Source organism: Typopeltis vanoorti, chromosome 17 (assembly GCF_054136105.1).
Source record: "Typopeltis vanoorti isolate ZY-2024b chromosome 17, IOZ_Tvanoo_1.0, whole genome shotgun sequence".
NCBI classification, from domain to species: domain Eukaryota; kingdom Metazoa; phylum Arthropoda; class Arachnida; order Uropygi; family Thelyphonidae; genus Typopeltis; species Typopeltis vanoorti.
In genome coordinates this window covers 68,267,638-68,290,748 of record NC_143565.1, presented here as the reverse complement: position 1 = coordinate 68,290,748, position 23,111 = coordinate 68,267,638, and the positions used below count along the sequence as shown (strand labels likewise).

Here is a 23,111-nt window from a genome sequence, read left to right as displayed (position 1 = left end):
TGATAGCAGGGGTGGCCTCTTGTGGGAATGGATACTTGGGAGAAGGGAGACGATGTCAGGTAACACTGAGCCCAGTGGAGTCTAGAAGGGATAATGCTGGGTATAAAAACAATGGCATTTATATGCTTTATACTAATGCCAGGAGTATCCGGAATAAGGGAGAGGAATTGGTGGCGCAGACAGCATCAGCTTGGCCAAAAATTATTGGGATCACTGAGACGTGGTTGACAGAAGGGGATATAATAACAGGAATAGAAGTCGCTGGGTATAGCATTTTTTGTCAGGATAGGAGGGGAAAGCATGGGGATGGTGGTGGGGTACTTCTTATGATAAGTGATGACCTATGTCCTCTAAGAGTGGAGGCTTTGGAAGGAAGTGAGATAAATGATTTTGAGAGCATATGGTGTGAGGTAGAGGTTGGCAAGACAGGATATTTAGTGGGGTGTTGCTACAGACCCAGGAGCACGGAGGATGGGGACCAGGAGATGTTTAGACAGCTAAGTTTGGCAAGTGCAAGAAGAATGATTGTTATGGGAGATTTTAACTACAGTAGTATAAATTGGCGAGAGGAAGATGCATGTAGCAATAGTGGAATGAAATTTCTAGAATTCTTGAGGGACAAATGTCTTAGGCAACATGTAACAGAGGGAACAAGAGGTTCAAGAGTTTTAGATATGGTTATAGCATCAGAAGAGTTGATAATAACTGAGTTGACATCTCTCCCACCAGTTGGACAGAGTGACCATATGGTTTTGACTTGGAAAATGAATAGACATGCAGGAGTATCAAAGAGACGGGAACTCATGTGGAATTATAATGCAGGTGATTATAATATTCTTAGACGTCAACTTCGGGAAGTTTCATGGAGGGAGGAATAGGAAGGCCGGGATATCGTTAGTGCGTGGGAAATTGTGAAAGAATATTTGTTAGCAGCAATGGTAAGTTGTATACCACGAGTGAAGAAGAGGGCGCAATTTGGAGTAAAGTGGATGACAAACAATACTAAACAGGAATTCCATGTGAAAAAGAGCCTGTGGAAGTGATATAAGGAGACAGGTGAAGAGAGGATGTATGAAGAATATAAGACACAGGCCAGAAGAGTGACTAGTGTGGTAAGGAAAGCGAAACTGGAATATGAGAGGTGGCCCCAAGCTAGAAAATCCTAGGGAATTTTTTAACTATGTGGCCAGTAGGAGGAGAAATGACTATGAAGAATGATATTGTGGGATAAAAATGGGAATAGAGTGACTGATGCAGAGGAAATAGTGGAATTGTTCAATGACCACTTTGTTGGAGTATTTCATCCTGGAGGAGTCAGTTTTAATGCTAGAGGGATAAGGCAGGTTCAAGGTTTAGAGGTACAGGAGGAAAGTGTGTTTCAGATACTGAGAACTCTGGATGTCAATAAAGCTTTGGGACTGGATGGTATTTCATCATGAGTTTTGAGAGAATGTGCTAGGGAACTGACAGTGCCTTTGACCTGGCTTTTCAATGAAAGTCTGGCTTCGGCAAAGGTGCCCAGGGAATGGAAGGAAGGTAAGATAGTGCCATTGCATAAGGGTGGTAACAGACTGGAAGTGTCTAATTATAGACCAGTCTGTGTGTCATCAGTAGTTGTTAAGATCTTGGAGAAAGTAGTGAGGGACCGTATACAGCACTGGGCAGATGAGGGTAATGTTATCTGTGAGAGTCAACATGGATTTGTGAAAGGGGGCTCTTGTTTTAGCAATATGCTAGCCTTTTATAATAAAGTTACAAGAACATTAGATGAGGGAAAGGCATATACTGCAATTTTCTTAGACTTAGCTAAGGCATTTGACAGGGTGCCACATGATAAGCTGATATTTAACTTGCAACACATGGGTCTGGATGTCAGATTGGTCAACTGGATTCCGGATTAGCTGTCTGATAGGTATTGGAGAGTTGTGTATGGTGGAGCAGTTTCAAGGAGACAGAAGGTTACAAGTGGGGTCCCACAGGGCTCAGTACTAGGACCTATATTGTTTAACCTTTATATCAATGACATTGCCAGTGGATTGCAAGGGGATATTCAGTTGTTTGCGGATGATGCGAAGCTGGGAAGAATTATTAGTAATAGTGCACATGTGGAAGCCCTGCAAGAGGATTTGAATAAGCTAGATAGATGGGCAAATGAATGGGGGATGTCGGTTTAATGCAGCAAAATGTAAGGTCTTGAGGTTTGTGAAACATCGATGGGATGCTGCATACTCTATGGGAGGAGTTATACTGGAGGAAGTTGGGGAGACAAGAGATCTGGGGTTGATGATTGATAGAAAACTGAAGTTTAGGGGACATATTGCAAAGGTGGTGAAGGTAACACAGAGGATTGCTGCAATTATGAGATGGATACTGACCTGCAGAGGTAAGAGGGTTATCATTCCGTTGTATAAGTCTCTGATCAGACCACACTTGGACTATTGTTCTCAGATTTGGTCCCCAGGATTTGAAGGGGATAAATTAACTGTGGAAAAGATACAAAGACGGATGACAAAGATGGTCTCAGGACTGTACAATGATAGTAATGAGAATCGGCTGAGGGAATGTGGACTGCAGAGGTTGGTGGATAGAAGAAGGAGAGGTGATATGATTGAGACTTTTAAACTGTTGAGAGGTGGTTACAGGGTTGACACTGGGGTGTTCTTTCACTTGGTTGAACAGCTGGAAGGAGTGATGACAAGAGGCCATCCCTGGAAGTTATATAAGGAAACTGTGAGCAAGAGGGTGAGGAGTGGTTTCTTTGCATGGAGGGTGGTTGAGCCATGGAATGTATTTCCTGATAGAGTGGTGAGGGTGAGAACGGTCAATGAGTTTAAGGAGTGGTATGATAGACTGTGTTTCTTACGGCGAACCTCTCCTCGATGAGTCTTGACAGACTTTATGTTCTTAGGAAGGATCTCCCATGAAGCTTTTGACTCCATGGAGGCCTTAATAATAATAATAATAATAATAATTAAAAACGTGAATATTAGGAAAGAACTTGACATTGTCAACATCCAGGAATGCATTAGCAGAGCTAATCTCAGGTGGTATGGTCACTTAAACAGAATGGGCGAGGAAAGATTAGCAAAACAACTGTTCTCTGCCAAGTTGGTAGGAAAACGACCCCGAAGAAGACCAAGATATATTATTATTATTATTATTATTATTATTATTATTATTAAACAAGACCTCATGGAGTCAAAGACTCATCTAGGAGGTCCTTTTATCTCACACACATCTCATCATACCGGGTCTTAAACACATTCAAACTCCCTGCAGACACCACACTCTCAGGCAAGGCATTCCAATCATTCACAACTCTGCACGAAAAAAACCTACCTCTCACTCCCCTACTCACACCCTCTTTATACAGTTTCCAGGGATGACCTCTGGTTCTCCCCTGATCTCCCACTATTCGCTGTAGAACTTCTCCACCATTGATCCTATAGCAACCCCTTACCAACTTGTAGGTCTCTATCATATCTCCCCTCTTCCTTCTCTCCACTAGTCTCTGCAAATTACATCTTTTCAATCTTTCCTCATACTCGACATTCCAGAGGTCAGAAACTACCTTAGTCAGTCGCCTTTGGACCCTTTCCAACATCTCTTCATCCTTCTGAAAACCAGGTGACCAAATCTGGGCACAATAGTCCATGTGTGGCCTAATCAAAGCCTTATACAATGGAACAAGAATCTCCCTACTTCTACATGTCAGTGTCCTCCTCATCATTCCCATTAGTCTTTGTGTTGTCTTCACAATTTTGGCGATGTGACCCCTAAATTTTAGATCCTTATCCACTATCACTCCCAGATCTCTTATTTCCTCTACTTCCAACAATATATTTTCACCAAGCATAAATTCTGCATCCCATCTTTGTTTTCCAAATTTTAAAACCTTACATTTTGCAACATTGAACTCACATCCCCATTTGCTTGCCCAATCACTCAATTTATTCAAGTCTTCTTGCAAGGCCACAACATCTTCACTACTCTTTATGGTTCGTCCCAACTTTGCATCATCTGCAAACAACTGAATATCTCCATCCAAATCTTCGCCAATATCATTAATATACAAGTTAAATAGTAATGGCCCTAAAACAGATCCCTGAGGCACTCCACTAGTGACTTTCCTTTTCCTGGATATTGCACCCCCATACACAACTTGTTGATACCTATCAGATAGCCAGTCTCCAATCCAATGCACTAATCTAATATCCAACCCCATCTGCTCTAGTTTGACTGTCAACTTATCATGAGGCACTCTATCAAAAGCTTTTGCGAAATCCAAGTATATTACTGTGTATCCTTCTCCTCTGTCCAAGGAAGCAGTCACTTTATTGTAATAAGTAAGTAGATTACTAAAACACGACCTCCCTTTAGCAAATCCATGCTGTCCATCAAAGATTATACCATTGTTGTCAACCCAACTCTGGATCCTAGTTCTCACAAGCTTCTCCAACAACTTAACCACAACACCTGACACACAGATAGGCCTATAGTTTGATGCTTGAGTTCGATCACCTCCTTTATGAAGTGGTACAATCTTGCCCTCCTTCCACTCTTTAGGGACTTGACCAAGTGCAAGACTCGTATTAAAAAAATATGTCAAGGCAGGTGGATTGATATGGGTGGATTGATATGGTACAAAGTGCCGTAGATGACAAAAATATAAGATCTGGTAATGTTGGAGTCTTGACAAGTAACAGACTGATTTGGAGGAAAATTGTAGATAATAAGGTAGTAATGATGTAAATTTTTCATATAGTACTATCATATCCTGTACACCCTTTGAGGGTACATGGCAGGAATTTGATGATGATGATGATAAAATAAAATATAAAACTAAACAAGTATAACAGATTCTTTTCAGTGCCAGATAACACTTTGGAAGAAAGATTAATGACAATTTTTAAATAGTCTAGATGTTTTAATTTTTTTTTTTTTGATGAAAAATTTAACTTGCTTCATTACACTACATCGATGATATTTTCATTAATTGTTGAGGAACAATGAATGACTATAATTCATTTCCAAGACGCCACATTATAAGATACAGATTACAATATCTCCAGTATATCAATTAACAGGAATGAAGAAATGCGCTATCTGAGGCATAACCTCATCCTCAATGGCTTATCTTTAAAGGTACCTGTGGCATGACTATAAACAATAAATTACACATGGTTATCGTGTAATTTATTGCTCATCCTCAATGGTTATGAACTCAAGATGATCAACAAAATTCTTAATACACCTCTGACAGCTCCTTCACTTAACCAAGATTTTAAAAATGCAATCACATTACCTTACATCAAGTTACAGATTCTTAAATCCACCAAACCTCCGTATCATACCACGAAAAAAAACAGGTGTTTATGAGATTCACTGTTCTTGTGTTATTTGCTATCTAGGCCAGATGAGAAGGTCAGGGGATATATACGTCTGAACACATAACTGTCTTCTTTTTTTTGATATCTGCATAAATCAAATTTGGCATCCTGTAAAACTACTGCAAGCCACCAAATCATTAGTCATCAATGCCTTAAATTGATCATAATTGCTTTACAAGAGAGTTCAAGGGACCTTCACAAATGCTGTGGATTCCAAATAATGTAACAAGAATGAACACTTAATCCTGCACTAAGTTTGATCTTCTTTCATTAAAATCTAACTGCCGTGAACCTGGGATATGATATGCACAATGCTACAGAACATGACAAATTTGGTATAGTTGGCTTTCTACCATACCAAATCTGCTGATTCTGTTGTCTATTTCCATATTTAATTGGCCATCTTCACTAAAAACTGTCCCTATACAGAAATATTTTACTTGTTCTACAGGATGCAGCTGAAATTTTCTATGTACCCCTATTTTCATAGTTTTGGTCTTTTTAAGACTGATTTTCATACCAAATTTATTACAACAGTTATTCAATTTAGTCAGGGAATCTTGTTGACTTATGCTGGATATATTGGATGTATTATACTGGATATATACTGTATATACTGGACACTTATACCAATAAAGTCCACCAAAGGGCAAAGTCAGACAGGTTAAGAGATAGCAGCAAAAAAAAGAGATTAGTTTTTGTTATTATGTTAGAGCTTTTTACTTTAAATTAAGGGGAATCTAATATTGAATACTACATTTAGCCTGTGGATAAGTTGCAGTTGGGGAATTTGTACTTAAAAACATAATATTTTGGTATAGTTTGTAGTATTCTTTGTGCAGTGTTTGAATAAAGATGGCGGCTTCAGCTCAGTCTTCCATTGGCTTATCACTAAGCCCTCTATCCTATTTAAGGACTACATTTTACACAGCATGGTACAGGATTTTGTAGTATGTGTTGCCTGCAGCATGTAGACATCCTGGCAGTTAGATATGTGGCAGGCGAGAGATTGGTTAGTGCATGTTTGCAGCAAATGTAGAAAATAGGAACTTTGTGACTTAGACATTAGACATTGGGAATAGGGAACAATAATAATGAGGTCTCATGAGACAAAACAAAATATGTGTTAATGTTATTAAATAATAAGTTGATATTTAACAATGGCATATGTGTTCTGTGTAAATATGGAAGTTTCACAGGTATCTTTATGCAACAAAATAAATGAAAGTTTCTGAAAGACAAAAACTGAATGTTGTTTGCAGATGTGAGGGTTATTAAGGTATCCAGAAATGGATACTATTATAACCCACACCTTTACAGACAACAATATAATTTGATATATATATATATATATATCTAAAAATCCGAGAATTATAACAAATTGAGATTTATTTGAAAACGCAACATGTTTCATCGGGATTGACTTCATCAGGCGTTAAGAACATAGAAAGCTATTAAAAGACACTGAAAAAAACATTGAGACACTCTAAAGCTATACAATTATAAAGCTATAATATTCAACTGTAAATTACAGTTATTATGAACTTGAGCTGTAGTCCATGTTAAAGTTCTATTGTTGTACACTTGTGCATGTGTGGAACCACCCAATCTCCAGTATCTCATAGTAGAGCTGAAAGAGTCAGGCAAATTATAGCTTTGATTATTGTTCATATGAAGAGGATCCAAGGTGATTTCTTTTGACTCCACAATGCAGCATTCTACCTCATCGTGGCAAATGTGTAGGTTTAAAGTTGTTGTCCAATTTACTTCATGTTGGCGGCTTTCATTGTTCGTGTTTATTGAAAACAGGACATGGCCTGATAGGGCAGTAGCTCTGGTTCTCTTTTAAGCAATGTCTCTCTGGTGTTCCTCGAGACGCAGGAGGATAGATTTCTCTGTTTGACCACAGTAATTTTCCGCACTCACATGTGACTTTGTATACACCTGATAAATGTAGAAGGTTGTGAGATTGTTTGTAGTTGCTGAAACTTGATCTTATTTTTGGAAGAGTCGAGAAGCATGTTTGTATGTTAAATTTCTTTAAGATTCTACTCAGTTTTTTTGGATAGTGTGCTGATATATGGCAAGGAGATATAACCTTTGGAGTCGTCCTGTGTCTCTATGTTGCTATGTTGACGGTGGGATAATTGTTTGTTGATAATTTTTAAAGAGTAGCCATTGCTTTTAAAGGTCCATTTAAGATGTTGCAATTCTTTTTTTAGTTCTTCTTTATCTGACAGTACAGATTGTGCATGATTCGCAAGAGTTGATATAATACCCAACTTTTGCGCTGGATGGTGATGTGAGGATGCATGCAAATATCAGTCCGTGTGTGTTGGTTTTCTAAATATAGAGACTTTTATTGATTCAGGCAGTGGCGGGGTGAGTTTAACATCTAGGAAACTGAGGGAACTATTTTCTTCAATCTCCATGGTCAATTTGATATCCTGATGGAGGTTGTTTAAGTGGTTGAGAAACCTGTGAAGATTCTCAATACCGTTATAGCTTTAGAGTGTTTCAATGTTTTTTCAGTGTCTTTTAATGTTTCCTATGTTCTTAATGCCTGATGAAGTCAATCCCGACAAAATATGTTGCGTTTTCAAATAAATCTCAATTTGTTATAATTCTTGGATTTTTAGTCAGTTTTATATTAAAATGAATATATATATAAATAAATATCAGGCTTCCTTTCACAGAAGCCTGTGATATATATATATATATATATATATATATACAGGGTGTTCGGGATAAATTTGACATATTTATAATTAATTATATTTTTCCGTAAGTTACATGTATTAACACACACTTCTCTTCATTTAAAAGTTTGGACCCTTCTTCATTCATATACAAGATGTCAGAAAGGATGGATAGCTGGAACCCACCTGAATCATGGAAGAGAATAACTTGTATCATGATGATTCGTGCCCGCCATCAAAATAAGGATATTACGACTGCTGCCCAATGCTCCCTGAATACAGTAAAAACAATCAGGCATGAACTAGAGACTTGCAATGGTGACTACGAGGATGTAGCAAGAAGAAAGATCCCTAGCAGACGATCTGATTGCGTTCGTACAGCAGAATTCCTCGCAAATCTGCAGGAACAGGTGTTGAAGAACCCTGGCATTGGAATTCGGGCTTTGTTCGTGGAGTTGCTAACTGTAGTCAAGCCCTGGATAACAAGGGTAGCCAATGGTAGGCCGTATGTATGGCAGCAGGATTCGGCCCCTTGCCACACCTCTGGGAAAAGTCAAAAATGGTTGTCTGAAAATTTCTACGACTTCACCAGTCCAAATGTTTGGCCTCCAAACTCCCCAGACCTTAACCCCATGGATTATTTTGTATGGGGCGCAGTTGAAAAAGACACCAATCGCACTTCCAGTAATACAAAAGCCCAGTTAATGGATAAAATTAAAACAGTTTTTGCGGCCCTTCCCAGGGAGACTGTAGCATCAGCTTGTTCGAGGTTCCGAAGCAGAATTGAAGCTGTGATCGATGCTAATGGTGGTTATTTTGAGTAAATCTTGTTGATAGTATTGTAATTAACTCTGCCTGTAATGTTTTTTTGTCAATTCATTAAATTTAATAGATACAAAGAAGATTTTCTTTTTCCTTACGAAACTGTCAAATTTATCCCGAACACCCTGTATGTATATATATATATATATATATATATATCACAGGCTTCCTTATATATAAATATATATATAGATAGATATATTATTTTTATTTTATTAAATTATTTTATATTATTTATTATTTTATTTAATTTAAAATCAAACACTTAAAGCGACTACTACGGAATGAATAGCATGAGGTCTTCATAAGTATCTTCCCACACCTCTACAGACAACATTAATTCATTTTAGAAATTATGGAGTTTACAACTGTGTTATAAATAACTATTTTAATTCCTCGACATTTCAACCATCATATTAAGGTCATCATCTGGAGTATACACGTTGATAAGAATCTCACAGGCTTCCTTAAATTTACCTTCATACCAAGTTTTGGTGTGATGTAAACAACTGGTGATTTTCCAGTCAATTCTATGTAAAGTGTTCAGGGCATGATCAGAAAGGCCAGCTTCACCATAGTTATTATATTTAATGTGTCGTTTATGTTCCTTTTGTCTGATAGGAATTGTGCATCCTGTTTCCCCTATATATGGTAGATTACAGGTGCAATAAATACAGTATACTCCAGGGTGGGCCAGCAGAGGGGAGTGGATCTTTGGATGAGTCGAGTAAGCTTTTTAATTTTGCAGGAGGTTTAAAGGTGGCTTTCAGGTTGTATTTCTGTAGCATTCTGTTTATTTTATCTGATGTCCCTTTAATGTATGGAATGGTTATAGTTTTATTGTGGTCTAGTTTATCTTTGTTTTTAGTGAGGTCATGTGCTATTTTGGACAATGGTCAGGACTTATCTGCTGACATCAGAATTCAGAAACATGAAGATTACATCAAACACTTGGTCTGATGATCTCATAAATACAAACTTGCTTCCCATGCCACAGAGTTCAATGGAATTAGACAGATATTCCTTTCAAGTATATTTACATTCAGCCATCTTTTATTGAAAACATGCAAACATTACTTTAGAGACAAAAATTCTGAATCTCAGAATTTCTGATGCCATAACTATAGTCAAGTTCTGAGAAGTAACCAACTGTTCATAACTGTATATTTTTTAAAACGTTAAGTATCTTTATTTATTTATTTTTGAATGACATATGCATTTATCATGAGTACTCGTTATTTCCCTTAAACTATAAAAAAGTGTGTTCTTTCACTTGCACAGCTGTAACCAAGACCTCAGTAGCAACTGTAGGCTATATGAGGATACAGGATAAAACAAAATTAATGATTGACATTTGTCAGTTATAAATGTTGCTTTATGATTTCTTTTATTATTATTATTATTATTATTATTATTATTCTTCCTGATGATGTTCTGGCTAACAATGATGAAATAGTAGAAGGTATAATTATTTTTAAATATTTTTTCAAATGCGTTGACGGTTATTTACTTCACAGAAAAGTACAGAAAAGCTAGAAATGGTAACTGCAGCAGTTTCAATTTGAGATACTTAAGAATATAAAAAGTCAGCATCTGTATTTCTCCCTGCAAGTGTCAAGATTTCACAGATTTGAAAATTTGAAAATCTGAATGATGTGTTATAACCATCATTAGAATGCATTCACCTCAATTGTAGTGATTAAAAGTAGTTGATTTGGGTAATAAATGGATATTTAAAAAAAAAAAATCAAAATTATTAAAATACTTACCTGATCCCATCTGAAAGCAGAAGTTATGACATAAGGCATGTGCATCTGCTGTAATTATCTGATGCTCCTGCCCACATCCATTTACTTCTACACAATGCATTGAGCTACCATCTTGTATACGTATATGAACCAGAAGGGAATTTGGCAGATGATTACGTACAACAAATAAGGGAGTGAAAACAACCTACCAAGAGTTTTTAATCACTGTGAGTTTTGAACACACTATTTTTAGTTCTATTCAGTGTAAAAAAAAAAAAAATAAATAAATAAAAATATATGAATGCAATTTTTTAAAGTTAAATTATAGTTCAATAATATAGAACAAAAACCTTAATAATAATCCATTTACTTTACTGAATTTACTGAATCCTACCCACAAAGTTTCCAGATTATCTAAGGTTTGCAACCTTAGATAATCTGGAAACTTTGTGGGTAGGATTCAGATTATATATGTCCCGGCCAGGATTAGTCAGCTGGTGGGCTTGTCTGCAAGAGTTAACAGTGTTGCGGTACATCTCCTACCCAATGGTCTGAGGATGGGGGCATAATGCTTGCAGTGGTGCCAGTATAGAGTTCAATTCCTAAGCACAGTCATTACTTGACAGTAAGTGAATGTCCATGTGTGACTCCAAGGACTCTGATGCCAAACAAAAAACAGCTTGAGTATGAATTCTTTACCCTTAAATTTTTCAGAGGCCTTAACAAAATCCCAACCAAGAACTGATATTGAAGATACATCATCTGATAACAGAAGTAAGAAACAAAAGGCATGTGACATCAATATAAATATACAAATGTTTCTCATCCTCCATGCAACAGGTGAAAAGCTAACAGGGAAAATGTTGCTCTTCTTTATTCAAAAGTGTTTAGGAGGACTGGCAGGATCTTCCAAAATAGTTAAGAAACTATGTTCTGGTGATAAATTTGTTGAAACACCATGTCAGCAATATTCAGAAAAAGCTAAAAGCAACATCAATGGGTGAAATACCAATTACAACAACATTTCATAAAACAGTATACTACATTAAGGAATGATGAAAATGAGATCTCCTTGATCTTCCAGATGAGGAGATATGTTCAGAGCCTAAATATCAAGAAGAGACAGGTATGAGATGCATCATGATATGAAGGGATTGTCATCTGGTTCTGACCAGGATCATCATCATCACTTTTTGATACATTTAAACCTTTAACATCTGTGAAAGAAAGGTATCTCAGCTATCTTGTTAGGCTGTACATCTCTAATCCACTGAGATGTTATAAACTTCAGAAATATGTGCATGCCCAAACTGCCTGTCATGACTCTACTATTTGTGTCTATAATGTGGTAACAAAGGGCATGATAACAAATTTGGTTCTGCAAAGAAAGCTAAATGTTCATCTTGATCATGAGAAAGATCATCCAGCTTACTTTCATGCATTACACTCAAGTGGAAGAATGAAAAAGAAATATAAAAGATTTAAGCAGAACAAAATATATCATATCAGGATGCAAAGAGGAAGTTCGATGCCACCACACGCATTCTGAAATCCTCCTGTGCTGAAAAGGTGATCGTTATGAAAATATCAACAGCTTAAACATGCATGTCTATTCTGCCATCTGATAATTTCACCATACCTGAACTTTTATGATCATGAGTGCTTCTGTGGAGCGCATCATTTGCATGATGATACTTTTGAAATAACTCTAAAACTGATGTCATTTCAATGAAAACCAACTTGTCAAGAAAATTATGGCAAGGATATCACTTAAGGATACACCACTAGACATCCCCACAGAAAAAATAGATATTTCTGTATTATCCATCAAAAGTAAACTAAACTCAGCAAATGATTCTGACAGATTAGATGATATCAGCGGCGAATTCTTCATGCTTTGCTATGCTTGTTGCGCAAGCTCATTAATTGAGAAAGAAGTAATATTTATTTGTTAATAAATGCATGCATTTATAAGCATTCCATTTAGGCTTTTATTTTTGTAGACAGAAGATGTTTTAAGCTTGCACGGCAATAATTGAGCTTTGTGTTGTGTATCGAAGGCCGACGCTAGTCAAGCTACCTTGGCTTGCTCGGTTGTGGGAGCATCCAGGTCCTCACTTCAGCACTGATTTCATGCAGGCACATACCATTTCCACTCCCTCCACGTCATCTCACTCTGTTGCTTAAACATGGGCCATACACAGTCAAAGTAGCTCTAGCCAGCGAGCTTCAGCCAGCCTTTACAAGTGTGCATGTTGCTTTGGAAATTAAGTTGCAACCAACTTTTTATGACGCTGTTATTGACCAGTTCATAAAGAAGAACTGTAGGGTAGAATTTGTTATTAAACAAAAGAGTTTGTTTAATAACAAATAAAAAAATAGAAGAAGTTATTAAACAAAAAACTCTCAAAGTTTATATACATTTATAGTGCAGACCAGATATTCAATGCTGATGAATCCGGGTTATATTGGAAAAAAGTGCAAAAATGCACCTATATTTCAAAAAATGAAACATCAGCTCCTGGATTTAAAGTTTCCAAAGAGAGAATTACTCTACTGTTTTGTAGTAATGCATCAGGTGATTACATGACAAAACCAGTGTTTATTAACCAATCCCCAAATCCTCGTGCCATGAAAGATTAAATTATGTATATTTTATATATAAAACATTTATGCATTATGTGCAATGACGTTTAAGTACAATTTGCAATTTTTATACTTTTATACTATGTATTTGTTTCATGGTTTATATGTTTTCTTAACTTACATGAATTACCTGAATTAAATAAAAAAATATTTTTTGTTGGATATGTCATTGTTCTTTATATAATTAAAAAAAAAAAAAAACAATTTCAGAACATAACCCTACTTTTTCTATGTGATCTGAGACTCGCATAACGCGATTTATATAATGCGGCATTTCTGCGGAACCTAACATCCGCATTATACGAGGGTTACCTGTACATAGTTTTAAACGGTCAGTAATTCATTATTTCGCTAATCAGACTTCAATCGCACCTCTCATTCCCTGAATGATAACAAGAGCAAGCATGAATTTCAAGACCAGCATTCGCCCCTGGAAGATATATTCAACATTTTTACAGAGGAAGGGATGGACATAGTTTGTCCTGTATGTTGCCAATTTGTTTGTTGAACTGATTGAAGGAACTGCCATGGGAAGCCTTTTGTCACCTGCACCTGCTAATTTCTACTTAGAGCACCTTGAAGAATCCCTATTTTCTTCAATACCACCACAAACCTTCCTTTTGGTTTTGATATGTGGATGATATGTTTGCCATCTGGCTAAACTCAGAAGGATCTCTACTTCCTTTTTAACCAAAATCAACAGCCTACACCCATGTAACTTCGCTATGGAAAAAGAAAAAGATGGATAATTAGTCTTCCTGGATGTTCTCCTTTCCCATATCCCTTCTGAAATACTTGCTACTTCTGTTCATCATAAACCTACCTTCACATCCTGCTACATACAGCAAGATTCAGCACATCATCCATCTCAAAAAAATAGGTATCTTCAAATCTTTTCTCAACAGAGCACGTTATCTGCTACATAGCTCAAACTCTCCAACAAGAATTGAGCACCATCCAATGCATCTTACTACAGAGTAGTTTCACTTCAAGGAAGTTTAAATCCATCTTGGACTCTTACAAGCCCATTGTCAAAAACCCTGAACCTGTATGGCGAGTCTCTATTCCATCTATCGCAGACATCTCAAAGACGATCTCAAAGTGTAAGCAAACAACGTCTGCACTTGAAGTACTTTCAGAACTGGGGAAACCCCTGGTAAAGGTGGTATAAGTTCTCATCACTTGCCTTAGTATCTCCCATAATGCAAAACACATCTCCTTAAGGACATGTATAATGCTATGCATTAAGGGAAGGGACACTACCCAGACCGGTTTTGACCTTTATTGAGGTTTCATCAGTGGGAGCCAGACCCAGAGGTGGTGATACTAAGGTGGAAGTAATGGAGAAGTAATATTTACCTATACAAGTTGCCAAAGTACTGAAAGTACTTCAGGTGCAAACTTTGTTTGCTTACACTTGGATAAAGGATAAAACCCAATATATAATTAGTAGCATAGCCAAGTTAAAAAACTTCCATAAACTTATCTCTAATCTAGAGAATTTTAATAATAGGGTATGACACCCTTTGGCAACTCATATAGGTAAATATGACTTCTCCATTACTTCCACCTTAGTATCACCACCTCTGGATCTGGCTCCCACTGATGTACTTTTGTGCAGAAGTGGTTGTTTTACCTGAGATGTGAAAGATCTGCTTGGGGGTAGTTTTCACCCGTCTCTGAGTGGGGCCACTGCTGAGATTATGGCTCTGCTTGGTGGTGGGGTGAGCCTGCCATTGTGCAGAGCCACTGCTGAGTTGGACAGTCCCTCGGCCACTTGTAGAGTGTGGTCTGGGGGACCGCCTAATTTTTAGAGAGGTCTTTACTTAAACAGCACCTCAATTAACAGATGAAACAGGTCAGGGTAGTGGCCCTTACCTTAATGCATAGCATTATACATGTCTGCAAGGAGATGTGCTTTGCATTATGGGAGATACTAAGGCAAGTGATGAGAACTTATACCACCTTTACCACGAGTAGCTCCAGTCCTGAAAGTACTTCAGGCACAAACTTTGTTTGATTACACTTGGATAAAGGATAAAACCCAATATATAATTAAATGTAAAACTGCTAGAAATCACTCATCAGACTGAGAATCCTAAATAAAACAAACTTTACTTGGCCCATTTCTGTATGAACTGCAAATCAATCAAGTTCCATTCAGATTTAACTGAAATATATCCTATATGGATCAACGACCTACAATAAACTTTACACTTATCTCTTTATAACAAGGATAATCTCTCTCAGTCATCCATTTCTAACTTTTCTTCTAATTTATGTCCAGTCTTCATATATTGAAGAGACAGAAACTTCACAGTTTCTCTCTTGCTGTGTTCCTTTCCTTCTCACAAACAGCTGAACATTTAGCAACACTCAATAACATTGTTTTTCACTTCCGTGCATGCTTGGAAATACATCAGAGCAACTTCCACTCTGGTGTACCATTATTAGCATTTCCCTCAGCGCTATACTTCAAACAATGATTGAAGTTCTTTTCAGTAATGCAGGAAAGTTTATTTAATCATAATTTCTTAAATATTTTATATATTTATGTTAATTAGATTTTAGATATTTATGTTTCTGTACACCCCTTGAGGGTACATGGCAGGAATTTGATGATGATGTTTATATATTTATATTTTATATATCAATATTAGATTACTTTATCTTAAATGAAAAGACATCAAAGTTTTCATTAGATGTTAGAGTTCACAGAGGATATGAAATAAGCAGTGACCACTTCCTTGTTAAAATAAAATTAAGATTACCACCTAATTGGCTACAAGTAAAAAGAACAGAAAAAAAATTTAAAACATTTGTTTATAAAACTAGACTATTAAATGACACAAATATACAATGGCTATATAAACAAAGAATTAACCAATATCTAGATAAAATAAAACAAAATGAAGAAATAGAAATAGAATGGCTTAATATAAAAATGATACTAAATGCACAGCAAATGAAAGGTTAGGAAAGACCAAAAAATTCAATAAAAGGAAAAAACTGAAGATATGGGATGATACAACCAAAGAAATAATCAAAATGAAAAAAGAAGCCTATCATAAATGGTTAAGCAGTAAAAGATTAAAAGATGAAATAGAATATAAAAGAATAAGAGCCATAGCTAAAAGAGAAGTCAGAAAAAGACATAGAGAATCATAGAATAAATTCATTTCTAATTTAGAACATGATTTATATAAAATAAGACCCAATGTATATAAGATTTTGAAACGCCTAAATGCAGATACTAAAGAAAACATAAAATTAAACACTGAATTGAAATTAGAAGAATTTCTAAATTTCTACACAGAATTGTGTACAGTTAATATTTTAAAAAAGACAACTGGCAAACAATTAACGAAAATGAAAAGGAAATAATTAAAGAAGAATTAGAAATCAGCCTGAAAGAAACAAGAAACGGAAAATCACCTGGAGAAGAAAAGTTAGGTTCAGAACTGTATAAATATGCAGGAACAAGATTCAAATAAAACGACTCCTATTATTTTTAAATAAAATTTATACAACTGGTAACCCCCCAATAGAATGGAAAAAAGCCATTGTGATTCCTATCTTTAAAAAAGGTAATAGAGATGACCCTAAAAAATATAGCATTATAAGCATACGAAATTCCTGTTACAAAATATATAGCAGAATTTTAAATAGCAAACTAATGAAATACAGGTATCCCTTGCTTAACATGGGATTTGGTTAACGCGACGAAATTAATTGTGGCAATTCCTTGATATACGTGGCAAGAGTTTTGATTAGCGCACCTTTAACCATGCGGAGCTCGCAGCTGATCTGACAGATACATGCAAAATATTTAATAGAAATATTCTTACACAATTCAGTGTATAGCTTGGAGGTCATGAGTAGCTGTGCGTTCATATGTTATGAGTGATATTCTGCACCGATTTTTGCTGTCAGTTTGGTTTAACACATGTTATGTAAAGGTTTGTGATATTTGACAGTAAATTGTATCTGAGAGATATACTACGACCTCTGATGTCAGTATGGTTCGTCCCAACTTTGCATCATCTGCAAACAACTAAACATCTCCATCCAAATCTTCGCCAATATCATTAATGTACAAGTTAAATGGTAATGGCCCTAAAACAGATCCCTGAGGCACTCCACTAGTGACTTTCCTTTTCCTGGATATCGCACCCCCATACACAACTTGTTGATACCTATCAGATAGCCAGTCTCCAATCCAATGTACTAATCTAATATCCAACCCCACCTGCTCTAGTTTGACTGTCAACTTATCATAAGGTACTCTATCAAAAGCATTATCTGGCTTCGATACATGGATGATGTGTTTGCTATTTGGCCACATGGCTCAGATACACTCCACTCCTTCCTAACACATTTAAACAACTAACACTTCAGAGTCCAGTTCACCTTAGAAAAAGAGGAAAACAACACCCTCCCCTTCCTTGATACTTTAATCACTCACCAGCTTAATGGATCTTTGGTTTTCTCTGTTTACAGAAAACCCACCCATACAGGCAGATACATTCATCAGCAATCCCCCCCCCCTCACAACAATATGGGGTTATAAAAACACTATATAACAGGGCAAAATTAATCTGCTCGGATGACGATGCCCTAACCATTGAACTAAACGACATCCTCAACACTTTCTTAGGCAATGGCTATAACCCCAAAAATATCCAAAAAATACTAAAACCAATAAACCACAACTCCCCTCCCCCCCCCTCCACAATAAAGATTACACTAAATCTATCACTATCCCCTACATCCGGGGCACCTTTGAGAAAATAACCAATATCCTCAAAAATATAACCTGACTTCTTGTTATAGACCATATAAAAATTTGGCATCTCTTATCTGCTCTACCAAAGACCAACCACTTCCCCTAGACCTACCTGATGTATACCAGGTCCTTTGCAGCTGCAAATTGTCCTACTTTGGCCAAACAGGCAACAGCAAATATCAGGATTTCGGAACACAAAGACTACATCTGGTTTCACCAGTACAGCCACTCTGGGCTAGCAGACCATGCCTTAGATACCTGCCATAGAATTCGTTGGAAGAAAACTAAAATAATACACCACAGCAAGTTCAAGTACGAAAGATTATTGAAGGAATCATCAGCAGCTCTAAAAAACGTTCCAACATTAAACAAATATGGGTGCATGAAACTACCCCAAATTTGGGAGACTTACATTATGAGAACTTCAGCCCAATGGCCAAGACAACCCAATTAGTCCACCAGAGGGCACCATTACGACTTTAGGAACAATCTTAGTTTCTTGCCTTCTTCCTCATTTGCTTTTGTTAGTGCCTGCACACACATACCATATTTTTATGTTGCTGAAGATGGCAACGTGACGTTGCCGAAATATTGAAGTTATTCATTAAAACTTCATATGCGTTGTTAATTCCGTAAGCTAATTACCAGTTACCAGCTATCAAAAGCCTTTGCGAAATCCAAGTATATTACTGTGTATCCTTCCCCTCTGTCCAAGGAAGCAGTCACTTTATTGCAATAAGTAAGTCAATTACTAAAACACGACCTCCCTTTAGCAAATCCATGCTGTCCATCAAAGATAATACCATTGTTGTCAACCCAACTCTGGATCCTAGTTCTCACAAGCTTCTCCAACACCTCACACACAGATAGGCCTATAGTTTGATGCTTGAGTTCGATCACCTCCTTTATGAAGCAGCACAATCTTGCCCTCCTTCCACTCCTTAGAAATATGGACAACAAAACAAAAAGACAAACGAAGATTAACAACAGCAGAAATGAAGTTTATGAGAAAAACTGCAAAGTATACTCTATTTGATATCACAAAAGAAATGAAGAAATCATGAAAGAATTAATGTAATTAATGTAAAGTCTTGAGGTTTGGGATCCATCGATGGGAGGTTGCATACTCGATTGGAGGAGCTGAACTGGAGGAGGTAGGGGAGACAAGAGATCTTGGGGGTGATGATTGATAGAAAACTGAAATTCAGGGAGCATATTACAGAGGTGGTGAGGGTGACTCAGAATACTGCTGCAATACTGAGAAGGGCGCTGACCTGCAGAGATAAAAGAATTATCATTCCGTTGTATAATGCCATAATCAGACCACACTTAGACTATTGTTCTCAGATTTGGTCCCCAGGATTTGAAGGGGATAAATTGACTGTGGAAAGGTTACAGAGGCAGATAACAAAGATGGTTTCAGGACTGTACAATATGACTGCAGAGTTTGCAGGATAGAAGGAGAGGTGATACGATCGAGACTTTTAAACTGCTGAGAGGCAGTTACAGGGTAGACATTAGAGAGTTCTTTCACTTGGTGAAACGGCGGTAAGGAGCGATGACAAGGGGGCCATCCCTGGAAATTATTAAAGGAGGCTGTGCGCAAGACGGTGAGGAGTGGTTTCTTTGCATGGAGTGGTTGAAGCTTGGCATGCATTGCCTGAGAGAATGGTTGGAATGGGAATGGTCAATGGATTCAAGGAGTGGTATGATAAACTTCGTGTTTCCTAAAAATGACCTCCCACGATGAGTCTTTTGACTCCATGGAGGTCTGGATAATAATAATAATAATTAAACCAAAAATCAGTAACAGAAAAAATTAAAAAATATAAACATAAATGGATGGAACAGGTTCAAAGAATGAAAATAGAAAGATTACCAAAACAAGCCTTAAAGTACAAGCCATTAGGAAAAAGAAAACCAGGACGTTCTCTTAAAATATTCAACGATGACTTCAGGCCAGAATAGGCCACGTTAGGCCTAAATCCTTGATACACATGATGATGATATATTTATGCTACATAATTATATATTTTATATATTTATGTAACATAATTAGATATTTTATATATTTATGTTATAATTATATAGTTTATAATTTATTACATATAATTATGTAAACTTATAACAATTCTCCGTTTCACAAGATTTGTGCACTGAGGTAAGTTAATTTAATCACTTCTGAAAATATAGTTGTAATGTCCACTTCCCTCATCATTACGATGTATTTTGTAAACAACATTTATCTATGTATAAACATTTCAACACTTGACAGCTCATACAAAATTACAATTAAGAACTAATATCTAATTTAAATTTCATAATATTTCATATCTAAATAAGACTTCTTTAAATAAAACATAATATCTCAAAACGCCTTGCCTGAGACATATTAAAACAAATTTAACTAAAATTTTTTAGAAAATAATACCTTGTACATGCAAATGTAAGTTTCTGTAGTTTAGCAGTTCTAGGGGAAATTTTCAGTATTGAGACCACATCATTATGTAATTGAAGAGTTTAACAAAGAGGGGGAAAAAAGTTATTCTTTTCCGTATGCAGAAAACTTACCAAAACGGGAAGATTTTTAAACAGTGCTTCATATAACCATCCATTGCAAAAGATAGGCAAAATTAAAACTTTACGAGAGAGGGCATGCAATATATCAATCTTGTCAATTAAAAGAAATGAAGACTACCACAAACAGAACCTTATACTTAATGGTTTTGAACCCAAGATGATCAGAAAAACATGTAATACATCTCCTGTAATAACTCCATTACTTAAACAAGATTTCAAGAATGCAATCATGTTGCCTTACATCAATGTAAAAGTGGAGCATCTACCAAAACCACCACATCACTCCATGAAAAAACCAGGTGTTTATGAGATTCATTGCTCTTGTGGCATTTGTTATGTAGGCCTGGCATTCCTCACAACCACCACTGGCTATCAAGTACTTTAGCAACAAACAAAAATGTCATATATTGATCATAACTGTTTTATAAGAAAATTTAAAGAAGCCTCGCAAATGTTTAGAATCCCTATACAATGCAATAAAAATCAAGGCTTAATTTTGTATCAAATATGATCTGCTTTCATCAAATATTTAACTGCCACAGACTTAGGATATAGAATGTGCGATACCACAGAACGTGGTAGCAACAACTAGCAATGTTCCAACATGTGCATACGGTAATGAATTTACCATTTGTATTCTAGTTTATCAATTATATGTCACAGTTGTGAAATTATCAAAAGCAACTAATATGTGTAATTATTTGTTAATAGGCTTTTGTTGCGTAAAACGTTTATGAACCAGCACCCCAATTTATTTATTTATTTATTCGTATGGAGTTCCCTCCTTTTTCCTCCCCATCCCTATTGGGGAGAGTTGAGCTCCCCCTCATGGGAGGTTAAGTATTTATGGCTGTAGATCTGTGTGTTCACGAGGCCGGTTTGCCTGCTTGCAGGATGAAAAACCCCAGATAAACTAGGGGGGGAAAACCCTGCTGTCCATACCCAAGACCGGCTAACTTGGCTATGGCTGAGGAAGATCCTTAAGCTCCTCACGTCGGCGATAGGAATCAAACCTAGGACACTCCTTCCCCAGGCATATGGTTGCGAAGCGCAAAGCCACTAGGCTAACCGTGCGGACAGCACCCCAATGATGTAAGTCTTACGACTTATGAAATTTGTTGGGATTTAATTGTTTATTTTTTTTATTAAACTCTTTAATTACATAATAATGTGGTTTCAATACCAAATTTTTCTCACAAAATAATACATTATTAAAAAATTATTAACTTTAAATTATTTTTAATTTGTGGGATATCTGAATTTTAATATAGATATCCTGTGAAATAATTCCCTGATGAAACTGCTCACTCAATATCTGAACTATTGGGTTGGCAAATAAGTTCATTCCGCTTTTCAGAGTGGAATGAAGCACATTTAATTTAATATATATATAATACATACTAGTCAGTTATATATTGACCCTCTTTATCAATGACCTCTTGTCATCTGTCCACCAACTTCATTATGCTGCATTCATAAAACTCCTGTGGTTTACTGCAAAAAAACTGATTCACGTGTCTTTTGACAGCCTCCTCATTAGCAAAGGTTTTCCCGTTCAGAGACTTCTGCAATTCGAACAGAGAACTCGGAATAAGTGGTAATTGGAAGATGCCAGGTCCAGTGAATATGGAGGATGCAGCAAAATATCCCAGCCAAGACATAACAATTTACTCAGGGTTGTTAACAATGTGTGGGATCTGGCCTTGTCCTGGTGAAAGACAACACCTTTCCGATTTGCCAATTCAGGACATTTTGTGCTAATTGCACAGGCCAGTCATGTTAACTCTGAGCAATGGACAGTTGAATCAATCGTTCTACCTGATGGTAACACCTCGTAGTGGACAATACCTTTATAATCCCATCACACAGAGAGCATGATCTTCTTTGGGTGCAATCCTGCTTGAGGTTGTTTGCAGAGGTTCGCTCTTGTGCCCCCACGATCTTTTATGTACCACGTTATCGTACGTGACCCATTTTTCCTCTCCTGTAATCATCCGCTTCAAAGTGCGTTGTTTTCTTGGCGACGTCGCAGCGAATCACAGATGGATATGCGAGCAGTCATATTGGCCTCAGTTAATTCATGGGGCACCCAAACATTGAGTTTTTGAAAACATATCCCAGCTTGTGAAAATGGTTTTCAACACTTGGATGGGATATGTTCAGTACTGCAGCAATCTCCCGCACTGTTTGTAATGGATTTTTGTCAACGATATCCTTCACAACTCGAATCAACCTCGGTTGGGCGACTGGCATGAGGACACTGACATCGAAATCTCCAGAACGGAATTTGGCAAACTACTTTTGGCATACGCGTTCTATTAAGGCACCATCCCCATATACGCTGCATATTTTTTATGGGCCTCCACATCTCATTTGCCTTTTTTGAAATAAAAAAGCAAAATATGCCGGTAATGTACGTTATTTATAATTTATATGCCAG

At 36.7% G+C, this 23,111-nt stretch overlaps 1 protein-coding gene across 1 annotated transcript in view; it reads right to left on the bottom strand.

Annotated features, from left to right (window-relative positions):
* Positions 1 to 23,111, bottom strand: part of Vps13B (vacuolar protein sorting 13B) — a 1,316,993-nt gene that overhangs the window by 358,251 nt on the left and 935,631 nt on the right. Inside the window, exon 37 of the mRNA XM_090406926.1 lies at positions 10,681 to 10,864. Within this exon, the coding sequence (XP_090263052.1) occupies positions 10,681 to 10,864 (184 nt within the window). The remainder of the gene's footprint in view (positions 1 to 10,680; positions 10,865 to 23,111) is intronic.